The following is a 20530-nucleotide window of genomic DNA, read 5'->3' as shown; positions in this document are numbered from 1 at the left end:
ACCTTTAGGGACTAGCTACAAGTGGTTCACCATTCAACTTTTAAAGGTTGTCTTCAAAGTTAGATGATAGTCATTGTCAAAATGTGTGATATGAGTGGTTGACAGGATTGGATTCGACTGGGTTATTATTCCATACCTTTCTGACAGCCTACAGTTGTGTTCTGGAGAAGATGGCGACCAGCACTGAGGCACATCATGGAAACCTGCTGTCTGCTTTTCTTTTCACATTTTATATGGCAGACTGCTAGTTAAAATTCACTTATGGCATGAGCTCATGTTTTCCACTTGGCGGTGAGATGGAGTGCAGGAACAAAGTGAAAGACTGTCTTGTGCTATTCACCTGCTGCAGAACATCATTGTAGAAGCTGTGCTGGAATCTGGATTGGGTTGGACTCACAACACATCTGGCCATCAATTTTTGTCTTTTAATGCGTGCTAATCCTTCTGAAGGACCCACAGAAAGGGCTGTGGTGTCAACCACAGCTGAACTGCAAATTTGTACCATTTGTTTCAAGTGCACCCATAGGTCATCAGATGGATTAAGGGTTACGGATTAAAGTCTAAGAACATGGCAGTAATACAGTAGTTGTGATTGCTCAGTGAAAATACCGGAGCAGACCTGAATCTGACCTGAATATTCAGATGAGGTTTGAAGCAAGGCAACTGATATAATTCAATAGTCACTGGATAAAATTCCATTTGTTTGTCTCCATTTATGTCCATTTATTGAAATAAGTAAAAACAGCAGTAATACATTCACAGTGCTATAAGCAGAGATATATTTTCAAATGTATATTATAAAATAAAATTATAAATATCAAAACAATTGTTTACCTCAAAATGTTTAATCAAAAAGTCATAACTAGATCTTTCAGTGAACATTTTTTAGTGAACACTTTTCTCTGGTGATATTGGCCAGACTTTAGTCCGCTTAAGCCTCGTTCCCTGCAAGTTCATTCTCCTTCACTTTTAAATGCAACGCCCTCATCTAAAAAGCCAATCAACAACGACCAATGCATGGAAAAAAGTATGTCAATGTCAAGTATAGGGATCATAGTTCATCCGTGATCGGTTCAGAACGCATGTGATTAGTGGATTAATTGCAAAGTTTAACCATCATAGAGTGAAAGTTTATCATTTGCATCATGTGTTTTTAAGTCGAGTCAGGCATCAAGTGCAAGAGAACCAGTCATTAGAGTCATTTTTTTAATTAAGATCTGAAATATAATCTCAAAGATTATAATCTGAAAGATGATGAATAAATAAGCTTTTTATTGATGTATGGTTTGTTAGGATAGGACAATACTTGGCCAAAATACAAATATTTGAAAATCTGGAATTTGAGGGTGCATTTTTTTTTATAAATATTGAGGGGAAAAAGCTTTTAAAGCTGTCAAAATGACAACTAATAATATGTTTTAGATATATTTACAGTATATTCCAAAATTACAAAATATATTCATGGAACATGATCTTAACTTAATATCCTAATGATTTTTGGCATAAAAGAAAAATTATTTTGACCCACACAATATATTGTTAGCTATTGCCACAAATATACCCATGCGACTTATGACTGGTTTTGTGGTCCAGGGTCACATATTAGGTCCATGCATTAGTCTTAAAGGGACAACAGCCTAATATACCTGCAGCTGTTTGTGTCACTAATGATGATCACTCACTCATGGCTCACTCATAATACACAAAAAACATTTACTTGTTGCTGTGAATTGTTTTTGTGAATGGAATTAAAAAATTCAGACAACTGATCACTGAAAATGCCCAAATATAGAAATGATTCTTGCATAGGGTGACCATGCATAGGATGGTTGTGAAAATATTTGTAGTGTTTGTGTGTACGTGTGTCCTGGAAATCCGAAATCCTTGTCCTTTTGGGGACATTTTTGGTCCCAAGAGGAAAAAAGGTTATAAATCATACTGATGTTTTTTGAAAATTAAAAAGTGCAGAAAGTTTACTGTGAAGGTTGGAGTTTGGGAATAGAATATATAGTTACGGGGACCAAATGTCCCCACAAGGATCGTAATACCAGTAATTTTTGACCTTGTTGAGACATTTTTTGATCCCCATGAAGAAAACAGCGTATAAATCATACTAAGTTATGTTTTTGGAAAATAAGAAAATGCAGAAAGTTCTCTGAGGGTTGTGTTTAGGTATTAGGGTAAAGAATATAAAGTTTGTACAGTAAAAATCATTATGTCTATGGATAGTCCCCTTAAAAGTGTGTGTGTGTGTGTGTGTGTGTGTGTGTGTGTGTGTGTGTGTGTGTGTGTGTGTGTGTGTGTGTGTGTGTGTGTGTGTGTGTGTATCAGTTACAGAGGTTATGACTGCAGAAGTAACCTCTTCTACACTCAGACCGGTGAGATTGTGTATCATGTGGCGGCCGTGGGAGTGGTGTACAACAGACAGCAGAACACACAGCGCTTTTACCTGGGCCATGACGATGACATCCTCTGTCTGGCCATCCACCCTGTCAAAGACTATGTAGCCACAGGCCAGGTACAGTCAAACTGCACAAATGTCTGTCTTTGTCAACAACAGCATACAAAGCAGAGAGGTTTATCTACCGAATACATCAAAATCACTTCGCCTTATGGTCTGGGGACATCAACATCTGTGTTTTTTTCTTACACAGGTGGGCCGTGATTCATCTATTCATGTATGGGAAACAGAGTTTTTGAAGCCGTTGTCTGTACTTAAAGGATTCCATCAGTTTGGGGTGTGTGCACTTGACTTCTCAGGTATGGAATGCTAATTAATGCTTAACTAATTGTAACAACCCAATTCTTGTATCTCAGTAATTAGTGGTGTTTGTGGTAACACGTTACAATAAGGTTTCATTTGTTAACATTAGTTAATTACATTGAGTTGAACTAACAATGGACAATACTTCTACAGCATGCATTAATCTTTGTTACTTTTAATTTCTACATTTACTAATACATACTAATGCATTTACTACATAGACAAGCAAACAGTTATAAGTAGGCTACCAAGGCAGCACTCTATTAGAGCTTTAGGGCCCTATCATACACCCAGCGTAATGCGACGGAAGTGTTTTTGCTAGTTTCATCCCAATGCAGTTATCATTTTCTCGTCCAGCATTGTTTAAATATCAAATGCTCTCACGTAGGGCTGGGCGATATGACGAAATATAACGTCTGGACGATAGAAAATGTCTATCGTTTAATATTAGGCTCTATCGCTTACGCCACGATAAGGCGTTTACGGCAGAATTTTACGTCAAGATGCACCTCACGCCACGGCATGCCCATGCATGCTGCAATACATAAACAAACATGGAGGAAGACGGTAGTAGACGCGGTTCAGACCAGGGTAATTCTCAGAGTAATTATGCCAGAGTGGTGGCATAAGCATAAGCGCTCAAAACAAACTTCAGACACAGACGCTGCAGCGGGCTTTTACGCGTGGCACACCATATAGCCATATATTGAAATATTTTAATGGCAGGTGTAGGGGTGGAGAAAACTAAACATTTTCTTGACCGACCACCGAGCCTCATTAGCCGGTTGAAACCGGTTAACCGTTTAGTTTAAAATATGCTGCGCTATTTGAAATAACAGCCGCGAGCCGCGCTCTCTCTCTCACACACACACGCACTGTCCTAGCGCTGCCACCTCCCTTCCACTCACGTCACTTTTTTAAAATCCCCCACAGCGCGAAACACGAGTCCCGCAAACGCGCCGCCGAGGAGCTTGTTTGTAATCTGAGGACAATGGCTCCTTAGTTTCGAAATGGTTTGGGTACAAGGTGATCGCGTTGAAAATAAAGGCATTTGTCTAGCGTAAGAAGCTCATTTGAAACATTGCCGCGGCTCATTAAAGAAAATGACAGCTCCGAAGAGACGCCGCTTTAGTTCGAGGTAGTGCTAACAATAATAAAGAAAGACGATCAACACCTAATGTGTTACCACTGAAATGTAGATATTTCCAAATGTAAGCCCATCTTATGCGGAATGACGCTTCATACTGTCGTCTGCCCTGGCTCTAACCTCGAGTGTTTACTTTTTGCAAACCTTGTGAGCGCGCAAACCCAAACGCTGTGACCTCGCGTCAAATGTTTTTATTGGTTTACTTTATTAAGTACAAACAGGCGAGTTATGAAAAATTGAGTGCGAGGGATTTGTTCACTTCACACATAGAGATTTTGGAATGAGACGGCTAACTGTAGTAGCGTTTAGTCCACTGTATAATAGCCTAATTTAGAGATCACTTTTTTTTTTAACCGACAACTTTGATCGGTTAACGTTGATACGGTCAACCATCGGTCAAACAGTCATCAGTTAACATCCCAAGGCAGGTGTTAACTTTACCAACTGTCTTGCTAGAAAAAAAGGTTCTAAATAAAATAAAAATGTAGTCCATACTACCATTTGTTTTGTATATCATTTCAAACTGCATTTCCACATTGCAATTTTGCATAGACTATTCATAAACTGAATTAACAGAAAAATTGCTATATCGTTATGTATATCGTTATCGGGATATCAAATGAGCTATATCGAGATATGAAATTTTGGCCATATCGCCCAGCCCTACTCTCACGCCCATCTGTTCACCCATGGGTGTGCTGGTATAAAAAACAGGTGTGTTCAGGCGCATTGTTGGTGTGTTGCTATTTTGAGGAACTGAAAACGATTGCACCATTGACCAACAAAAACCTACTCTAAAGTCAATAGCGCATTATTTGTTGTGTTATTTAAAGGGTGTGCTAGTAATATGCACATAGGTGGGTGCACAATGCGCATACATTCTGCTTATTACACACACAGGGACGCACAGCAGCACACAAACATTTTCAAATACTAAAAATAAAAGGATTCCTCTCTGGAGAAGCGTTCAGTCTTTGCGCTTGCAAATTCCTCCATGTAAATAGTGAATCTGCCATGGTGCAAGCGCAACTAGGTTATAAAGAAAATGGGAGATGAGACTCTGATTGGTTTATTACACTTTACGACCAAAAGTGGATTCAGACGGACATGCCCTAAGTGCGCCATGTGCTTCAGACCATATACTCATATTGTTAAAATCGGGCCCTAAGAGTTAAATAAAATATAAAGTAATAAAACATCTTTGACTTCTGTCAAAGGATGCATTTACATGAATGCATTTGGCAGATGTTTTTATATCAAAAGCGAATTGCATTGCATTTAAGGTATATGCATTTCCCTTTCAGTCGGTCACGTTCGACGTACGTCAGAACTGAACCGACGAATGGGATCTTACTTTAGAGACCAATCCTACTTCGAGCATCTAACAACGAGCCAATGAAATTTGGCATGCGATCACGCATTCCACGCTCCGCCCCGCAGCGCGGGTATAAATAGGAAGTGGAATGGTAGATCAGCGCTTTCTACTTCGGAGCCGAGCAGTGCTTACTGTTTCCTACGAAGAGTGTCTGACTACGAGTCAAAGAGTGTTGAGTGAGAGAGTCTGCCAGTGCGGGTGATACGGCGCGTCAGTGAGAGACCGTCTGATCAGTGATCAAGCGATCTAAAGGAGCTTGTTGGTTCGCTGAGCGTTTCCCATACAAACTGTTGGTTCGCTGAGCGTTTCCTATACAAACTGTTGGTTCGCTGGGCGTTACACACACACAAATACACATCACTGAGAGCTCACACAGGCTTGCAGAACGAACTGTGTGGAGCCGCGGTCATCTCCCTGAGTGCTTCAGCACACTAAAAGAGCAGCTTTCCATTCACAAAAGAGCAACACGGTTTGACCCTGCGTCTTTTTCAAGATGTCATTCAAACCGTGTATTCCTGGTATGCAACTGTTTCCTGTCCTCTTGACGGCCACGAGCGCATGTGAGATTGCGATCGTGGGTGATTCATGTTCTGGTAAAAGAACATGGTCACGTCGGCGCGTTGTTCGTCTCCCCCTTCTCATAAAGGGCTCGAGTGTTCAGCGCGCCGTGTGCCGTCGAGCGGCCGGCTGACAGCGGTGGTTGTCACGACAACCGGCGCGCGTCAGTCGGCGCTCTAGATGCGCGGTCGAGACTATGAAACCTCAGATGGGGTCGAGTCCCTTCGCCTATCCCCCGATCTAGTTCATTTCTAGTGTTACTGGAAAAGGGCTACTTTGGCTGATAAGCGCTGGTGGCCTGAGGATTACAGTGGGGATTCCCCGCCGGGTAAATCCCCTCGGGCCCCCACTCCTCTATCGCATCAAAAGCATGCTGAGACTCTGTTCGTGGGTGGTACGGATTCTCTCATGAGAACACGACCACGTCAGGGCATTGTTCGCCTTGCCTTCTTCATAGAGGCTTGAGCGCTCAGTGCGCTGTGTGCCGTTCTGACGGCCACGTTCACTGTCTCGCATGCCTGCTGGTAGTTGAAGGTGGAATCGCTGATCCTAAAGAGAAAAAGGGCTAGCGTTTCATTTTTGGCTCTGGCAGAGGACAGATGTCAATTGCTGCATCGGAGAGAGGGAAATATGGAGGGTCAAAAGGGCCAAAAATGAAAAAAAAAAAAAAAAAAAAGTATCATTGTTTTCCCTCTCTCACTGCCCTCGGCCCTGCACGCACGAGGGTAGTCCCAGCCCAGGGGTTGTGCAGGAACTGCGTGCGGTGTTGGACCTCGCCCTATGGGCGACGAAAATCACTGCACGCTCCCTGGGTCAGGCGATGTCCACACTAGTGGTCCAGGAATAGGGGGCTAACCTGGCAGATATGCGCAAGAAAAGCCTGTCTGTTGGGCTGGCCTCCTCGGCGGCGCCATCGAGAACTTTGCCCAGCAGTTCTCGGTGGCCCAAGAGCAGACGGAGGCGTTGCACCAGGGTGCCGACGACCAGCTGCTCGGTCGTCGGTCGCAGCGCCTCTGCCGGCTCGTCGCCGAGGGCATCCCCTCCTGCGTCCGCCTCCACCCTGCTAGAGCCGAGCAGCAGCCTCCACTGGAGGAGCAGGGTGCCGGACGCGAGGGACGCCCAACCCGTCCAGGGCCCGCTAACCGGCAGGCAAGCGCAAGGGGACGCGGCCCTGAGACGGGCCGGCTAGGGAGAACAGGAGCTGCTCGGGGGAGACGATGTTCGCATCCCTCCCCCACCCCCCCGGAGGAGGACCGGGGGGCCCTGACTGGTTTCGGTTCTGCCACTGGCTCTCCGGAGTCCAGCGGTACCCACATTTTAAGAGCAGTTTCCTCTCTCTCTGGGCCCCAAGGGGGTCAGGTTGGCAGTGTGCGACGCCCACGGGCCTTGTCACTCCTTTCCTACCCTCCCGTCGCCAGGGGGCAGTTGTGTGGGCCTCGAGGACGCCCCCGGGCCTTCTCACCCACACACTTCCTCTCTCGTGAGCACTCAGTCAACACTCCGGGCCGCCCACGGGCCTCCCGGGTCGGGGCTGAGTGCTTCACTTTCCTGCCTCCGGGCAGTGGGCAGCAGAGTGGGCTCAGAGGACGCCCCCGGGCCTTCTCACCCACTCTCTGTCCAAACCAGGAGTGCTCAGGCAACACTTCGGGCCGCCTCCGGGCCTCCCGAGTCGGGCCAGAGTACTCCGCTTCGCTGCCCCACCCCGGGCACGTCTGTGGTGCGGTTGGTCCCGCTTGCACGGTCTCTGGGGGCCTGGCTAGGTCTCCCCGGGCCGTCTTGCTGGCTCATCCGTACCATCAGACTCGGCTACGCGATTCAGTTCGCGCGCCGGCCGCCCAAGTACAGGGGCATCCTCTTCGCCTCCGGGCGAAGCAGCGATGCTCAGGTCTTGAGGTCAGAGATCGAGGTCCTACTGGCGAAGGACGCGATCGAGCCGGTTCCTCCAGCCGATATGAAGACGGGGTTCTACAGCCCCTACTTCATTGTGCCCAAGAAGGGGGTGGGTTACGACCAATCCTGGACCTGCGAGTTCTGAATCGGGCCCTGCACAAGCTCCCGTTCAGGATGTTGACGCAGAAACGCATTTTCCAATGCATCCGTCCCCAGGATTGGTTTGCGGCGATCGACCTGAAGGACGCGTACTTCCATGTGTCTATTCTCCCTCGACACAGACCGTTCCTACGCTTTGCGTTCGAGGGGAAAGCATATCAGTACAAGGTCCTGCCCTTCGGGCTGTCCCTGTCGCCCCGCGTCTTTACGAAGGTCGCGGAGGCAGCCATTGTTCCACTCAGAGAACGCGGCGTTCGGATTCTCAACTACCTCGACGATTGGCTGATCCTAGCCCAGTCGAAGGGCCAGTTGTGCGAACACAGGGACCTGGTGCTCAGTCACCTCAGCCAGTTGGGCCTTCGGGTCAACCGAGAGAAGAGCAAACTCTGTCCCACACAGAGGATCTCTTATCTCGGTATGGAGCTGGACTCGGTCAACCGGACGGCGCGCCTCACCGAGGAGCGAGTCCAGTCGGTGTTGAACTGCTTGAATATGTTCAAGAGCAGGACAGCGGTCCCACTGAAATTCTTTCAGAGGCTCCTGGGGCATATGGCATCTGCAGCCGCGGTCACGCCGCTCGGATTGCTTCATATGAGACCGCTTCAACGCTGGCTCAATGGCCGAGTCCCGAGGTGGGCGTGGCAGAGCGGTCAGTACCGGGTCCCAGTGACTCCTTACTGCCGCCAAACCTTCAGCCCGTGGTCCAGCACTTCGTTTCTCCGGGCCGGGGTGCCCCTAGAACAAGTGTCCAGGCATGCTGTGCTATTCACGGATGCCTCCACCACGGGCTGGGGGGCCACGTACAACGGGCATGCAGTTGCTGGTCTGTGGACGGGGCCGCAATTGCATTGGCATATCAATTGCCTCGAGTTACTGGCAGTACATCTGGCACTCCGCCGCCTCAAGGGGCCGCTGCGTGGCAAGCATGTACTGGTCCGTACGGACAGCACCACGGCCGTTGCGTACATCAACCGTCAGGGTGGTCTACGCTCCCGTCGTCTGCTCCAACTCGCCCGCCACCTCCTCCTGTGGAGTCAGAAGCAGCTGAGGTCGCTTCGGGCCATTCATGTCCCTGGTGTGCTGAACCAGACAGCCGACGAGCTCTCTCGTCAGCCGACACCTCCGGGAGAGTGGCGACTCCACCCCCAGGCGGTCCAGCTGATATGGGACCAGTTCGGAGCCGCACAGGTCGACCTGTTTGCCTCTCCAGACTCGACCCATTGCCAGTGGTACTATTCCCTGACCGGGGGTACCCTCGGCACAGATGCACTGGCGCACAGCTGGCCCCGGGACCTACGCAAGTATGCGTTCCCCCCAGTGAGCCTTCTTGCACAGACTCTGTGCAAGGTCAGGGAGGACGAGGAGCAGGTCTTGTTAGTTGCGCCGTATTGGCCCAACCGGACCTGGTTCCCAGAACTCACACTCCTCGCGACAGCCCCTCCTTGGCCGATTCCCCTGAGGAAGGACCTTCTTTCTCAGGGACGGGGCACGCTATGGCACCCGCGTCCAGACCTCTGGAATCTTCATGTCTGGTCCCTGGACGGGACGCGGAGGTTCTAGATGGACTACCACAAGCTGTCGTAGATACCATCGCTTCAGCTAGAGCCCCCTCTACGAGGCGCCTCTATGCTCTGAAGTGGAACCTGTTCGTTGAGTGGTGCGCTTCCCGCCGGGAAGACCCCCGAAGGTGTTCGATCAGTGTCGTGCTTTCCTTCCTGCAAGATGGGTTGGAGAGAAGGCTGTCTCCCTCCACCCTCAAGGTATATGCTGCAGCAATAGCAGCGTACCATGATGTAGTAGAAGGTAAGTCCGTGGGGAAGCACGACCTAATCGTCAGGTTCCTCAGAGGGCGAGGAGACTAAATCCTCCTCGTCCATCCTCGATACCCTCTTGGGACTTAGCTCTAGTGCTCCGAGCACTTCAGAGCCCTCCCTTCGAGCCCTTGGCGTCTTGTGAGTTGAAAATCTTGTCAATGAAGACAGTGCTCCTGACGGCATTGGCCTCGATCAAGAGGGTAGGGGACCTGCATGCACTTTCGGTCAACGAATCGTGCCTAGAGTTCGGGCCAGGTAACTCTCACGTCGTCCTGAGACCCCGGCCCGGATATGTGCCCAAGGTTCCTACCACTCCCTTCCGGGATCAGGTGGTGAACCTGCAAGCGCTGCCTTCGGAGGAGGCAGACCCAGCCCTGGCTTTGCTGTGTCCGGTCCGCGCTCTTCGCGCTTACGTTGACCGGACCCAAAGCCTTCGGACCTCAGAGCAACTCTTCGTCTGTTACGGAGGCCAGCAGAAGGGAAAGGCTGTCTCCAAGCAGAGGTTAGCCCACTGGATAGTGGATGCTATAGTCTTGGCCTACCAGTCCCAAGACGTGCCTTGCCCGTTCGGTGTAAGAGCTCACTCCACTCGGAGTGTTGCTTCTTCCTGGGCGCTGGCTCAAGGCGCCTCGCTGACAGACATATGTAGAGCTGCGGGCTGGGCGACACCTAACACGTTTGCTAGATTCTATAGCTTACGTGTAGAGCCGGTATCTTCCCGCATCCTCGCCCCCAGTGGCCAGGAGCGCTAAGTGCCCGTTCTAAGTGTCGGCTTGCGAAATGCCACTCCCGCCCTCTGGGCCGGATACGTGCGTCTATTGTCTCCAGTTGTGTTCCCCGGGAAACCGGCTAACCCTGTCGAGCTCCTCCGTCACCCCTCCGGTGTCAGACGTTGCGGACCGTCTGACGCCAGGCCTGCACCCGTATGCTTGTGAAACGTGGTTGTAGGCTGGGTTCCATATGTAGCGGTTCCCTCACGGCAACCCCATATGTGTATTCTTCCACGGTATCAGCTACCCTTCGGGCTAGCCCCGTGTCTTTCCCTCGACAGAGCCCGCTCTGTCATCTCTGGGCGTGTTCTTTCCCCCCTTCAATCAGGCTGGAACCACCCCAGAGACTGCCATATGTTGCACTACCCTGCCAGGTTAGTCCTTATGTGTATTCTGCCACCTCTCCTTCCCTGAAGGACGTGGCCCCGCAGCGTACCCTCTCTCGCAAGTACGAGGTAGGCACGCTTTCCCAGCGTTATCCAATAGTCATTCTGAGTGGGTCTTGCAGAAACAGCAGTGACTGTACTCCCTGCTTGGAGCCCTGACTTCCGTACCATACTAGACGGTGCAGTGCGCTCAAGCAGGACGCTGGAAGGGCCAGCATCCTGGCGTTTTCCATAGGGATCCCATTCGTCGGTTCAGTTCTGACGTACGTCGAACGTGACCGACTGAAAGGGAACGTCTCGGTTACGTATGTAACCCTCGTTCCCTGAAGGAGGGAACGGAGACGTACGTCCCGTCGCCAGATGCTGTGCTTCCGCTGGGAGTCCGGTCACCTTTCGGCTCCTCAGCAGAAAAAGCGCTGATCTACCATTCCACTTCCTATTTATACCCGCGCTGCGGGGCGGAGCGTGGAATGCGTGATCGCATGCCAAATTTCATTGGCTCGTTGTTAGATGCTCGAAGTAGGATTGGTCTCTAAAGTAAGATCCCATTCGTCGGTTCAGTTCTGACGTACGTCTCCGTTCCCTCCTTCAGGGAACGAGGGTTACATACGTAACCGAGACGTTCTATCATGAACAGTTTATAGTCTCGGATCAATAATAGACAGGGCAGCAAAGCGTGAGCTCAGAGCAGGTTTTCGCGGGCCGATCTCGATCACGGGAATCAATTCTCGATCAACAGATTCTATGTTATATAACCATAGATCAAAACAGCAAAAATAGATCAAAAATCACCAACATTCACCATAGATTTAATGTAGCAACGTTATCTGTAACCATGGTATTGTGGCAGAAATAATTGAATGTTTTTACATTATTAATTTCGGGGTGAACTTCAAGCACTTTTCAGAGACTTTTAAGTGCTTCACAATTCAGCACTTTAAAACTCTAAATATTATCCAATTCAAAAGTTATTTTTATTGTGATGACCAAAACATTTTTTTATAGGTTTCCACATTGCTGTTGTTAATAAAAACTTTATTATTAACTAAATAATTTAAAGTGCTACTAAATCAGGTGCTGGTGCCACCATCTGTAGAACTTAGTGCTCTCAAATGTTAGTCTGGAGCCCTGTTCTGGCACATACAGTATAGACTTTTGACTGCCATATAATCTCATTCTTGCATAGAACTGTCGATTTATGCAGGAACAGTCCATGCGATTGACTTGTAAAACTACCAATCACACTTATTTATGCTATTTATGCTATGTTATTAGATATGTTAACTTGACATATTTCTTGTTTAAAATCAGTGTCAGGTGTATAGAAGAGCTTCTATTGACAAAGCAAAAATAGCAGAGCCTCCAAGTATCTGTCAGTGTCACAGGCCTAAACATAAATGATTATTCTCATTAGATGCCATCCATCTGAAATTTCCACTGGAGCAATGCCTTTGTTAGCTGTCACATCATATTACTTGAGATGTCTTGTTTCATTGTTAGCAGGGTGGAGATGGTATAAAGTCATTATGACATTACATGATTTTAGATGGTGTTATTTGGCTGATGTTGACTGTAATCAGAGCGGTATGATGTCTGTCTCTGCAGCGGATGGGAAGAGGCTGGCTTCAGTGGGTCTGGATGACAATCATACCATTGTCCTTTGGGAATGGAGGAAAGGAGAGAAGCTCTCCACCATCCGGTGAGTGAATTAGACCTGCTTTGCATCCTTAAAATCAAAGCTTTTTGTCTTGTAGTGCATGTTTGCTATCTTTGGGCAAATTATAGTGTACTCTAAAAGCTGACCAATATGCTTTTAGCAGATATAAGCATTTGAAATTCACAGTATTTATCTTACAGGAAAATTGACAAAAATATTGATGACGGGATGTATAGACATTTTTATCCAATAAAATGGTGTTTAAAGTTATGTCCCTTCTCCAATGCTACCTGTTACTTACTTCCCAGGGGTGCGTTTCCCAAAAGCATCGTTAGCCAACTATGGTCGCAAGTTGCGTCGTTACCAACGTAGTTCAACGATTCAGTGTTTCCCGAAACCATAGTTCTAACGAACATTCGCAAACTGCATCGCAAATTTGTGTCGTTGGAACGACAGCTCTCCACCTGTGGTTAGAGTCATAGTTCGTCGTTATTTTGCTGTGTCGACGTCATTGATTGCGCCGCACCTGGGCTGTGTTCTATTCAGAGTTATCGACCCTGTGCCCTAGAAGATTTAGAAGATTTCACCATCCACTTTGAGTGGTTTAAAAGACTTAAAGTTGTGGTTTAAGTTTATCACATTAATCGCCTTTTTATTATTATTACAAATTAAGTTTGAAACTATATAGAAGCGTGGCCTTCAGGATTATTCTCCCTTCGAAGTGCCCTCTGAAAGCATTAATCTTGCCGATTAGAACGCAGCCATTGTTTCGTTTGTGCAAAGAAACAGTGAGTCTGTCAAGTGGGTTATCTTTGTTTAATTTTAATTTAAAAACATTCCAAAATACATGTCTCATAACAATATTGTAAAACAGTGTGTTAGAGGTTTTCACTTATATAAAATGTTAACACTCAGATTACAGTATTTCAATAGTAAATTAATTTAAAATTTTAAATGAATGTACCTAAAGTAACAAAAAAAAATGTATAAATGAGTGATTTTTTTTTACAGAATTAGAATATAGAATACTCTCTACATATGTGTTTGTGTGTAAATACATATATATATATATGTATATATGTGTGTGTGTGTGTGTGTGTGTGTGTGTGTGTGTGTGTGTGTGTGTGTGTGTGCGTGTGTGTGTGTGTGTATATATATATATATATATATATATATATAGGGAGAGAGAAAGAGAGAGTGAGTATGTATATCTGCATGTTAAAAAAGTTTTTTTTAAGTGTTAATTTAATACATATCGACAAAGAAACCAAATATTTAACCAAAATGATGTCACATTAAACAAATGGTTTAAAGTGCAGTGTTGGCTGGATGCTGCACAGGTGACAGGACGTATGGGCGAAGAGGACAGCAGCCAGCTATAACCAAAGCCATGACCCTCTTCAGCAACCTGCAAACTGCAGAAGTGGCCCACACTAAAGAGTCATGTGTACTTCTATCACCCACCCATTAGGCCATCACCCATCACCTCCATACATTTCCAACAGCATAATAATGCAGTGTAGCTAACAACTGAATTTAAAGCATTGTTTCTTCTTATTGCCCTCTGAAGATGTGAAGCCTAATGTTGAAGGGCCTGACTAGAGAGGGTCTGATGTTGGAGGCCTGGCCTTTGAAGGCAAAGGCCTGGTTGATGCACATGAATCCATATCTCCAAGGATTCTTCCATTGCAACAGGCCCCAGGATGGCCAAAACTGTGTCTACCTCTGTAGGGACAGGAAGAACTGAACTGATACCCCATCAGTCTTGTTTGCTTCCCTCTTACGTGCCACAGCCCTCTGTTTTGTCACACTTGCAAAGTCCTTCCACTTATTCCTAACTCTGTCTGGGCTTTGTCCATATCCATAGCTAGCATCGTTTATTTTTTAAGTGATTTCTGGCCAGATTTAATTTTTTTCAGCATTTGTAATGCTATTTTTCAGCTTTGAAAATAGCTGGACTTTACTATATTCCACAACCTTCTTGAAAAGAACTGCATTTTTAAGCATTGAAAATTGGGGTTTTCGTGTCATTTTCATTAACACGTCAGAATGGCAAGAAGACAAAAATGGGAAAGATTGAGCAAAATAAGCAATCCACAACTGTACATCACAGTTTTTCAAAACCCATATTTTTTCAATTGTGGTTAAGTAGCCTATCAATATTACATAAGAAATAGTATTTATCTGAAATTGTGAAATTATTGACATTGGGATCAGAAAAGAGCACATTTTTAACTCTGTGTGTGTATAATGTATTGCAGAACAAACAAATCATTCAATATTACAAGACTCCTACGTAACGTCATTTCCAAAGCTTAATTCGAGTCGAAGAAAAGATAAAATAAAACCAAATTACTGTAGGTGGCGGTATGTGCTCGTCTCCAGTCAGCCATTAGATCGAAGAAGAAGAAGAACGACGGCTCATACCAACGTAGTTTGAACTATGGATCTGCGACACAGGTACCATGGTTTCGGGAAACAGTCGTGACTAGGTCGTTCGTTTTCACAAAGATGCATCGTACTATGGTGGTTAATCTGCGAGCTACGTCGTTGTACGGGAAACGCACCCCTGGCTGTGTCGTAAACTAAACCCCTTGGATATTAAAAATAGACCAGTCATTTGATAACTTCAATCCCAAACTCCTGTTTTAATTGGAACACATGAAAAGTAAAAAGAGAAATTAAAAAGAAATGTGTTTCTTAGTAGCCAAATTCTTTGATAAACTTTATTCTTTTGTCATGCTTCCTTACATTCATCCTCTAAATATATATTGGTATCAGTCCATTTCAGCACTTCTTCAAGACCTTAGCCTATTTTTCATGCAATCTTTATCTCAGCATGATCATTACCCCTGGAGAGAATCGTGAAATCTCCTTTTCTCTCCCCGAGGAGGGATTTTTCATGATACGACTTCTTTATTGATTGTTTTATCGTTCTGTCAGAATGTACTGTTAGTTGTTAATTAACGTTGTATACAGTCTGATAAGGATATTTGTTCAAATGTATATTTGAAAAAAATACATTCATAAAAAACACATTACTGTGATTTTTTTGATATTACCTTTGATGTAGTGTGTTGTACGGACGTTTGTGAAATAAAAGATCTGCATAATTTCAAAGATCAAAGTGCATGATATATTTCGTTATTGTCACCTTAAAAAAAGCACAGATTCTGAACTGCCTAAAATGAGTTGTCACTGATTCCAGTCTTACTTTCTGCAAAAACATTTGTAGGTTTGTAACAAATTTGCATAATGCCAGATTAAGGCGCTCACTCATTGGCTGGTGGTAAACAACGTCTACTACTTGCCCCACCTTCAAACACTGTAGTTTCTGCTGAGGATTGGAAGACGTTAGGTGTGTTCAACTTGAAGCGGCGCTTCTCAGAGCGAGAGCAAAATACAGCAAGAGCGATGAGAGAGCGGACAGCTCCATTATAATCTCTCTCACGGTACTCAGGGCTTGACATTAACACCCGCCAGCCTGCCACGTGTGTGGATTTTATACATAATATATACATTTTTCAATTGTAGTGTTTTAAAAAGGCATCGGAAATAATAATGCAATGTAGTGTTGTCAAAAAATATCTATACTGAAGTATCTAAATGCTTCCAATACTCATTTTCCACAGAATAAAAACACAATTCCAGCTGCTCTTTCTCGCTCTCTCTCATCTCTCCGACAGCGAGTGACACACAAGCGCCTTTCCTCACTCACTCGTTTCATTTGCTCCGGATGAATTGTTTGTGTAACAGGGCTTGAATTTTGCCATGGGATTGTGCTAATTGTGCATAATTTTACTAATTTCTGTAGATTTTTTGCTCACACCCAAAGTAGAACAGTCAAATACACACAATAATGTCAAAATGTCGGTCTTGGTGTGTATTTACGTAAACAGTCAGTTATGTTTTAAGTGAACATAAATGGTAGAGAAAGAAAATGCATGTGTATTACAGTACACTGTTATAAACATGTATTATAACAGAGTAATGGATCCATCAGGTTTTAAAGTGACAGCAGCCTAATAAACCTGCTGCCAAATTATGAGATAATAGTAAAAATATCTATATGTTTTTCCAGTGATAATGCAGAGTGGCTAGTAACTTTGACAAACCACTAGCCACAGTGGGCTGTCAAAAATGATATTATTGCTAAAAAGATTTAATTATAAATATGCATTTACTTGGTGCTTAGTGATGTCAAATCAATCATAATTGCTATTGCTCAAACTTGGGTTTGAGATTTGAAATTTCCCTCTAAATATTAAATCCCTGGCAAGCAGCCACAGTGTCCTTGCACTGTATTGGCAACTACTTAAGATTTCTCAAGAAAATGTCATACAAATATTATATACAATATCTGTTGCTACTGTTACAAGCAACTACAACTCTTTACCATGGTAAAATCTCTGTAATGGGCATCCTCTCATTGCTTTTGTTTTATATTGAATGGCCTCAAAGAGTGTATACTGTACCTCCTCTTACAGTCTGAAGCATTTGTATTCCCTTGTTTGCATGCTTTTGAGTTCAGAGGTAGTGCAGAGCTCCAGCCGACTCTTCCCTGGGGCCTTCTCTGGTAGAGAGGATGCTTGTGCGGGTGGAAGTAAATAGGGCCTGACAGTGCAGTCACTGCTCAGTGCTCTGCCTGCTCCGCATCGGGCCTAATGCGAAACCGCAGACAGCCACGGTCCCCTGGCACTCAGACAGTGGGATCATCACAGCAGACAGGTCAATTACAGCCCTACAGTGCCTACTGTGAACCTTTAAACTCCTAAAAAAGAGTGAAGGCTGTTCAATTCATCCTTGTTAGGTGTTAGGAAAAAAATACCTAATACATTTAACAAATGCAATGTCTCTCTTTTTGATTTAAAGGGGAAGTAAGGACAAAATATTTGTCATTAAAATCAACCCGTATATGCCAGACAAACTGATCACCGCTGGAGTGAAGCACATGAAGTTTTGGCATAGAGCAGGTAAGACTATAATAAAGCTTTTGTGAAAAATGTGAATAGCTGTACACTGTAGATCCGAGGTCATCCTCATCTCACACACCTGTGATGTTCTCAGGTGGAGGACTGATTGGGAAGAAGGGCAGCATGGGAAAAACCGAGACCATGATGTGCGCGGTGTATGGCTGGACTGAAGAAATGGTGTTTTCGGGAACCTGCACTGGAGACATCTGCATCTGGAGAGATATGTTCTTGGTGAAAACCGTCAAAGCTCATGATGGGCCTGTTTTCAGCATGCACGCGCTGGAGAAGGTATTAAGCTTCGGACAATAAACAGGAGTCACTTTCTTTTTAAATGTGCTTTAAAATAAAATGCAAATGCATTGTTTCCAAGGGTTTTGTGACTGGTGGAAAAGATGGAATAGTGGCTTTGTGGGACGACACGTTTGAAAGATGCCTCAAGACATATGCCATAAAACGATCAGTCCTGGCCCCAGGCTCCAAAGGTAAGGACGTCACTTACATTTCTTGAACAACAATTTACTTTTACAATTACAATTTACAAATTGCATTTACTTGAACAGAATATTGTGAGATAATAGACTGACTTGTCCTAATTGATAGCTGGGTTGTGATGTCTCATTTATTTGCTTCAAAGCCTTGAAAAAGGTAGTACTTGGAAAATGGACTGAGCTGATATCAGAAAGCAAGATGGAACCAAATTGAAGTCTTCTTCTCTGAGGCTTTATAATGGGATGCGTTGCAGACTGATAGCGGACTTGCACTAGTTGTCCACTGGACTGGGAGCTGTTCTGCAATAGTTGCTGGCTACTATAGATGCCACAGACTCATTACTAGGCTGTACTACAGTTTGATAGTTGAGCTTTGCTGGCTGGCAAAAATGAAAATTCTGTCATCACTTACTCACCCTCAAGTTGTTCCAAACCTGAATGAATTTCATTCTTCTGCTAAAACACAAAAGAAGATATATTGATGAATGACACTGACCACACAGTTGATAGACCCCATTGACTTGCCATAGTATTTTTTTCATACTATGGAAGTCAGTGAGGTCCATCAACTGTTTGGTTACTCAAATTCTTCAAAATATTATATTTTTTCTTCATCAGAAGAAAGAAATTCATTCAGGTTTCGAACAACTTGAGGGTGAGTAAGTGATGACAGAATTTTCATTTTTGGGTGAACTATCCCTTTAATGGGATTTATCATATACTTATTTCATGCTTAAAACAAGAAAAAAATAAAATTTTGCCAAAGGGCTTGAAAATAAGGTTCTGTGAATGAATGACTAAATAGAATGAATTAATCTAAAAAAATATAATGTTGTTAATGTGGATACAAATGTAAACGACCCACTAATTATTAATATTATTTATAAATAAAATAATTGATATTTATGAAGTTGTTCATAATAATAATAATTGCATTGTATTGTTATACAGTATATTGTATTGTATTGTTGTCATAAATTATATTTATTTGCCACAGTTTTGCCTTAAAAAATGTTTATATGTGTTTACTGAACAACAAAAACACTACTATTCTTGCAATGTATAGCTTTAACGGTGTGAATAACTTGGCAGTTAAAGCTATTCAGGTCAAATGCCTCCATGCATCCTCTAAGAACACTCAGTGTGTTTAATAAATAGAAAGCCAAGGTCACGGATGTGTGTTTATTTATAACGTGTCCCTTCCTGCAGGTTTGCTTTTAGAGGACAACCCCTCCATTCGTGCCATATCTTTGGGTCATGGGCATATTCTTGTAGGGACAAAGAACGGAGAGATTCTGGAGGTGGACAAAAATGGGCCCATCACTCTTCTGGTTCAGGTAAGGCACAAATTCAGCTGTCAGATTAGCTTGACAAGCCACAAAAAAACATTCAGAAAAATTAAAATGAAAAACAATAACGGTGAGAAATAAGACAAGGTTTGAATAAAGAATGTTCGGCTGGCCTTGTTGATTTATTAAAAAGGGCTTTAGAAATCTTACCCTCAAGCTGCCTGTCATATTAAATAAACTTACATGCATCCTTGGATGTGAACGTACTCAAACACAGAAATTAGTTTACCTTCATCCTCTCCTCGGGTTATTTTGACCTGAAATTATTTTTCTTTACATTTTGTAAAAATTGAGTGTTCATCAGAGTGGTACAAGACAAGTCAGTTTTGTCACAGTTGAAATTGGACACACACACACACACACACACACACACACACACACACACACACACACACACACACACACACACACACACACACACACACACACACACACACACACACACACACACACACACACACACACGTTGGTCTATGTGGTTTACAGGGACTCTCCATAGGCGTAATGGTTTTTATACTGTATAAACCGTATTTTCTATCCCCTTACACTGCCCCTGCCCCTAAACCTACCCATCACAGGAAACATTCTGCATTTTTACTTTCTCAAAAAAACATAATTTAGTATGTTTTTAAGGCCATTTGAATTATGAGGACATTTGATATGTCCTCATAAACCACATTTATAGTGTAATACCAGTGTAATACCCATGTAGTTATACAATTTATGTCCTCATAAACCACATAAACAGGCTCACACACACACACACACACACACACACACACACACACACACACACACAAGGAGTTGTTCTAGTTTGTATAAATATGACTCAGAATGTATTTGTGCTTGTTTTATTGTTGGCTAGGGGGATTTTTTTTCTTATTAGAAAAGTAATTGCCCACTTGTCTTCAACAACCCGCTTCATTTGAGACATCATTTATGGGTGTCTCAAAAACAGTGAAGGATGAATTAATGCTGGAATGTAATGCTCACTCTTTTAAAAATGAAGTATATCATGCTTATTTTGGAAATAATATACTTGTTTAAAAGAATATACTTTAGTATGAGCTGAATACATGTTAATTGCTATTCAATGAAGATGTATTATAGTTACAGTATAATAAATGCAGCTGACTGAACTTTAAAATACTTTGGAATCCTAATTAAGTAAAACTGTAGCATCTTTATATGTAATTTCAT

The 20530-nt window shown here is 44.1% G+C and overlaps 1 protein-coding gene across 3 annotated transcripts in view; it reads left to right on the top strand.

Annotated features, from left to right (window-relative positions):
• Positions 1-20530, top strand: part of eml5 (EMAP like 5) — a 129143-nt gene that overhangs the window by 76416 nt on the left and 32197 nt on the right. For all 3 annotated transcript variants that reach the window (XR_010908003.1, XM_067454993.1, XM_067454992.1), the window contains 7 exons: positions 2332-2518; positions 2655-2760; positions 12469-12562; positions 17393-17493; positions 17588-17781; positions 17864-17975; positions 19191-19318. Coding sequence is in view for 2 of the 3 variants with exons in the window: in XM_067454993.1 (XP_067311094.1) it covers positions 2332-2518; positions 2655-2760; positions 12469-12562; positions 17393-17493; positions 17588-17781; positions 17864-17975; positions 19191-19318 (922 nt within the window). In the remaining variant the exon portion in view is untranslated. The remainder of the gene's footprint in view (positions 1-2331; positions 2519-2654; positions 2761-12468; positions 12563-17392; positions 17494-17587; positions 17782-17863; positions 17976-19190; positions 19319-20530) is intronic.

This window comes from Pseudorasbora parva, chromosome 10 (genome assembly GCF_024679245.1).
Source record: "Pseudorasbora parva isolate DD20220531a chromosome 10, ASM2467924v1, whole genome shotgun sequence".
Taxonomy (NCBI): Eukaryota; Metazoa; Chordata; class Actinopteri; order Cypriniformes; family Gobionidae; genus Pseudorasbora; species Pseudorasbora parva.
The sequence above is the reverse complement of the archived record's forward strand: the minus strand, read 5'-3'. Positions and strand labels throughout refer to the sequence as shown.